Source organism: Mustela erminea, chromosome 8 (assembly GCF_009829155.1).
Source record: "Mustela erminea isolate mMusErm1 chromosome 8, mMusErm1.Pri, whole genome shotgun sequence".
NCBI lineage: Eukaryota > Metazoa > Chordata > Mammalia > Carnivora > Mustelidae > Mustela > Mustela erminea.
Window position 1 is genome coordinate 103,335,476 of NC_045621.1, and position 5,951 is coordinate 103,341,426.

The 5,951-nt window shown below is 53.1% G+C and overlaps 1 protein-coding gene across 1 annotated transcript; it reads right to left on the bottom strand.

Annotated features, from left to right (window-relative positions):
- Window positions 1-634: 634 nt before the first annotated feature.
- On the bottom strand, window positions 635-3,249 carry TMEM185B (transmembrane protein 185B). Its single transcript, XM_032353894.1, has one exon. It carries the CDS (start codon window positions 3,033-3,035, stop codon window positions 1,983-1,985), a length of 1,053 nt encoding a protein of 350 aa, XP_032209785.1. The 5' UTR covers window positions 3,036-3,249; the 3' UTR covers window positions 635-1,982.
- Between the last annotated feature and the right edge of the window lie 2,702 nt (window positions 3,250-5,951).

Sequence of the window (5,951 nt, forward strand, 5' to 3'; positions counted from 1 at the left end):
TCCTCCACTCCCAATCTTCCTTGGGTCTTCTAGCTAGTGCCTGGCAGTGGAGGGGTGATCAGAGGCTCTAGGCTCCTGGAAAACAAGAGGGGCCTGAAGTTCCCAGGGGCATTTTGCATATCCTGTTCTTGGCTTGTTCCCTCCCACAGGTAGGGTGCTGAGATGACCCTGTTTTCTCATGGTCCCTTTTGACTGTGTACTTTGTGGGTATGCAGAGGGCCTGCATTTTGATCATGGCTGACTCAGTTAGGTCCTCAATAAATATTTGAGAAATGAATGAATCCTTGTTGATGAAATTTACTGTTGCTCAGGCTGCTTCCCACATTCTGAGGGCTGGTGTCATCTCAGAGGGTGTCTGTGTGCGTGTGCGTGTGCGTGAGACACAGCGAGCGAGCCTAGCTAGCACAGTCCTAGGTGACCGAACTGAGATGTGGCGTCCTCAGGATTTCAGGAAGCCAGGCTCTCAGGACGAGCTTTTGGTGCTGGCATGGTCTCTCGCTGGGTAAATCAAGTTACTGACTTGCAGTCCTGGACTAGCAATTCAGATCATTTTTACTAAGTTGGTAATGATAAAAATGGATTCCCTCCTTCCTTTCCTCCAGTAATAGTATCATTACACTTTTCTATTTCAACCTTTTTTTGAAAGTATTTATTTGTTCTCAGAAGAGTATTATTTTCCCAGAATGTGGCTTCTACCTTTCTGATTCCCTGGTGTACCACTAGTACCTAAATAAGGACCCTGCACTTAACTTTACAAACAACCTCAACTCTTCTTTCCTTGTGGCTGACAGATCAAAAAGTCTGGACCTTAAAATAATAACTGATCTTGTCGGCCGTGCTTTAAGGCTATTCCTTCCAGCGTTCAGATGACAAGTAACTTTTTTTTTTATTATAACCAAATAATATTCTAAGACTCTTAGCAATGAACAAATCACTTGTTGCTTATTTTGGTTGTTTCTGAAGAGATGTTATTACCTGTGTTGGAAAAGTCTAGGTGCTAAATGAACAGTATCACTTTATGGCCTGGTTAGCACGCTAGAGCATGTCACCTGTTCCCAAAGGACGGTGGCTCCTCCCTCTACTAACAGAGACCTTAAAACTGTGTAGATTGAGTCATTTAACACCTAAATATTAAGAGCCATGGGATTTTCAATCCCTATATTTATGCCTGGTACTTTGAGAAGATCCTATACTGCATACATATTAATGTTTTAAGGGCAGCCACAACAGACACATATCTTCACGTACAAACTAAAAAAAATACTGTAACGTAATACATTGTAATGCACAGAACTAGAATCCAACAAAATATGCTGCTAAAATAGTCACATAAATATCGTATATACATGGATCCATTTCATTAGAAAAATTCACTTTTTATGATATTAAAGACAAGTATCAGCAAAGCCCAAAGAAAAACTATTTCAACAGGAGGAACACTAAAAATAACAACTCTAAGGCTTATGAACAAGTGGAGGGAAAGAGAATTCTTTACATTTGCTATTATGTCACAACAAGTACAATCTGAAATACTTTACACTAGCACTGTATAAAAATACTTTTAAACGATACTTTCCATAGGCATAGTACCATTAAAAAAAAAAACCAAACCCAGCTGTGTATTTATTTCGTTTGAGGACCTACTATTCAACTGACCGCTCCCAAGCTAGCTTTTAAAACACTAGCCTGGAGTACAAGTTCTCTCACATGTATACACCACACACACACACACACACACACACACCCCACACACGCATGCACGCACACGCAGAGCCATGTATTAAAATGACCTCCTACATCTACCATGCATACTGATGAATGACTGACAGGCATCAATCTCAAACGAGGCATGAGATGATGGTGTTTGGCGCCTATTTTCAGTTCCAAGTTTGGGACAGATGAACAAAGAGGCAAAAGTAAGGTGGATTTTGCGTGTGTATATGGTTCCCGACCCACAGATGGGTGCTCTCCAGAAGAGGAGTTTAATCCGGCATATCGATATTTAATTTGGGAGGCGGGGGAACGTATTTCCCAGGACTCTGGGTTATAACTACTCTGGCCTTCTTTCCAAACATTGGAGCAATTTTAGGAGCATCTGGGACTGATGTTTCTTCAGCATCTTCACTGTCTTCATGATGTAGATCATAGGAAATGTTCCCATATTCTCTTAAAAATGGGAAAATTTCAAGCAGAAACTGACAGAAATCTCTGCGAATACCAAACCACCAATGGTTGCCTCCTTTTCGCCTAAATGTCGTGGCCATTAAAGTTATTAGAGAAAGCCAAAGGGGGACAAATATGGAGATGTGAGAGAATGTATTGTGGCCATCTAATCTGTGAACCAGCAGAACCTCAAAAGTGAGCAGGGGCACGACGATCGTTATCCAGCTGATGGCCATGGTCACATGGGTCCTCCGCTGTTCCGCGACCACATCTAAGGAACGCAGGAACAGGAGGGACCAGACGATGTAATAGAGGACGACTAGGCAGAGGAACGACATGAGAATCCACAGGGGCACGAACACCACAAGCCACGGCCAGTGGATAATCCTGTCCAGCCTCAGGGCGATGAAGATGAACTGCAGGATGTTGACTGAGCACAGGATCTCCAGCTCTAGCGACCTGTCGTGTCGGAAGCCCCAGACGCAGGCGGCCACGGACACTGGGGATACGAAGAACAGTGGCATGAAGACCAGCAGCCAGAAGTGGGTCCCCCTCTCCACCCGGTCGCAGACCAGGACTTCGAACATGAGCAGCAGCAGGTGGATGGCCACGGCGATCAACATGGCTTTGAACTCCACGCAGGCCTCCCCCTCGGTGCGGTAGCGAGGGTTGCGGGCCCAAACGCCCGCACCCACTGAGGCGCCGGCGATGACCAGCAGCTTCCACAGCCATATGGGGGCGAAGACGGCCCAGTAGCTCCACTGTATGATGCCGTCCAGGCGGAGGGGCAGCAGCACGGAGAAGAGCAGCAGGCAGGCGTAGATGAGGAACTTACTCGGGTTGAAGTCCTGGAACAGGCCCCTGGGGTTCATGGCGATGCCGCCGCCAGCGCCGCCGCCAGCCCCCCACCCCCCGGCCCGTTGCTCCGAGTCTCCGCCGCTTCCCGGGCCCGCCGCCTCCCCGCCCCGCCTGCCACAGGTTTAGCTGGGCAGTGGCCCGGACTGACCGAGAGGAGGTTCCGACCCGCGGCACGGAGTGGCCGGAACACGTGCGCGCGCGGTCACGTGGCCCGGCCGGAAGCGCGGCGGGGGTGGGCGTGCGCGTGCGCGCCCGCGCCCAGCCCGTGCGACCCGGGGGTCCCGGACGGCGCGGCGTCTAGGAGTGTGGCCCTGCCTCGGCCCCGCCGCCCGCCTTCATTCCGTACCCATCCGGAAAATCGCTACTGCGTGTGGCGCCGGGAGCGAAGGGGCCGGGCGCGCCGCTGACACCCCGGCCGGCTGGTCGGCTGACTTTGGGCGGACGCTTCCTGGCGGCGCCGGCAGAAGGGAGGCGGGAGTGAGCTCACATCCTCTCGGCCGGCCCAGGGGCCGGGCCAGGCGGGGCGGGGCCGGGGGCGGGGGCGGGGGCGGGGCGGGGCTCGCCGGGTTACCTCTCTTTGCCGGCAACCGACCCCGAGGCTGGGGAGCTGTCCTGAGGTCCAGTGTCGGGAGCGCCCAGGGGCAACGGCGTGGGCACGAGCGAAGGCGCGTGGCCGACGGGTGTGGGAGTGTGGGAGTTTGGGAGCAGGGGGCGGGTGGGTGCCGGTAAGTATGAATGCACATGGCGGGGCGTGCCTGTGTGGAGTGTGTGCGCGCGCGCGGGTGCGTGCAGAGAGGGGGTAGTTTGTTTACCCAGTGCCGACCAAGGGAGGCCCGGGCGGGGTGGGGTGGGGAGCTTTACCTGGACAAGATGACCTCCAGGGCTGGATTCTGCCTGGAAGGGCAATGGCAGTCCTTGCTGCATGAGGAATGGCTGAGGCACAGTGCCCAGGCGACGGCGGCGGGGACCTCATATTGCCCCCTTCACTCCAGAGGTGGAGGGCAGGTGCTGGGGGGAGGGTGTTAGAACCCTGTGGGGGCCACCGGGCAAAGTACCCGCGAGCAGGTGCTTCCTGCCCCAGGTCACCCGACAGTTTCAGAACAGAGTGAAACTCGGATTGAAGGCTCTGGGCTTTTAAGTCCTGAATCCTCAGGTTTACTTTTTGAGCCTGCCTAAATGTGAGCCTCACAGAATCAGACTGGGGAAGGGCACTGGAGCAGAGAGGTCAAGAAATTTGGGTACTAGTTTAGGCCTTGCCACCCAGCAGCTGAGAGACCTCAGCAGATTCACCCTGGTCTATCCCGGCCTCAGTTTCCTGGGCTGTTTCCAAGGTGGTTTCCAAGGGCCAGCCCTGTTGCAGCAGGTCTGTGATTTGAAGCACTACCCTCTCTCTTGCCCACTGGACAGACCCTGGAGTACTCCTTCCTGTCTTCTCCACTTGTCCCCTACCCAGCGGAGTCCCGGTTGCTCATCCTGCCTGTCTTTCAGATCCCTGCCCGTCCCATGCAGTCCATCTGCAATGGGAATGGAAAGTCGATGCTAAGGTACGGGGCTCCGAGGAACATGCCTAGTGTCAGTCAGGGTCTCTGTGGGGTAACAAGGAAGGGCTTCCTGAGAGAGGTAGGGGCCACGGTCCACTGCAGGAGCTGGCTTTTCCAGGTCAGCATTAACAGGATGCTCGTGAAGCATGGTGTGATGTGGACAATCCTAGCTCTCAGAGATCTCCCTACAACTTCCCCCACACCTCAGCTAGGAGAAAATGGGTGGTCCTGGGGAAGGGACTTACAACCAAGTGAGCCTTGCCAGGCCTTCTAGATGTGTCTTCAGGGCCCCTGGTTTCTAAAGAACCCCTTGGGAATCATTGTTTGGCGGGAGGATGTTAGTTAAGTGGGACTCTAGCCTTTGTCCCATCCAGAGTTGCTCTACTCTGTTTTTCATGTTGGTTTGTCTTTTACTATTTCCTTCCAAGAAGAGATTTGCTGGTTAAAACAATTTAAAATGCAAAACCTTGGTACTGGTCCCAACTCTGAAATGGGCTAAGAAAAACATGGGTGATTGTTTTGAGGATCGCATGAATCGAACATGGAAAGCACTTTGCATTTAAAGAAATGGGAGCTGTTAATATTACCACGCTGGGGAGTGTAAAGCCTGAGGAGGGGACGGCTTGCCAGCAGCTGGCCAGGAAGTCCTGCTAGAGCCACTGCCTCTGGACCCCTTTAGAGCAGTCAGAAATCCTTCTCAGCCCACTCCCTGTAGCTAGATGACCTCAGGGCCTCTGCAGCCCACTCTGTGGCAGACAGGAGCTGGGAATGTTTCCCATCTCTAGAGCGCCTCCTTTAGGACAAGCACCTGGTTTTCATCCAGGAAGGGAGTTTGGAGGTGGCCCTGCCACATGTGGCCACTGCCCCGTTCCTGGTGGACGTCAGGGCCTGCTTCCCGCTCTGTGCCAGAGCCGCAGGTGGAGGGCTGCTGCCTGCCGTCCCTTCAGGCCCGGACTCCCAGTGCTGCTGTTTTCCCTGATGTGGTCAGTCTCTCAGAGGCTTGCCCTTGTCTTTAGGTTCACCTCGAAAGCTAACATGGCTTGTCATGTGCCAGGTACTCATAGCATAGCCACCTGGGAGGCTGGTACACAAAGCAAAGTGTACATTCATTCATTTACAGAGGGCACATGGGTGCTTTAGTCCATCCGCTCAGGCCTGCCTATCCCGAGTCTGGGTGAATGGAGTCCTGAGATGTGTGGTCCTCCCCTGCCCCTGCCATGGTCTTCTCCCTGCTTAGCATCCTCAGTCCAACTTCCCTTTTTGACCTCGGGGCCCTCCTGTGCTGCAGCCCACCTGTTGGCCAATTCCTTTTCCCGTGGCCTGCCACATCCCCGGTCCTTCCCGAGTGTGCCCGGCATGACCTCTCCATCCCGTGGCCTTGCTCTTCTT

Coding starts and splice junctions, on each gene's coding strand:
- TMEM185B (XM_032353894.1), bottom strand. CDS start 3,035: ATGAACCCCAGGGGCCTGTTCCAGGACTTCAACCCGAGTAAGTTCCTC.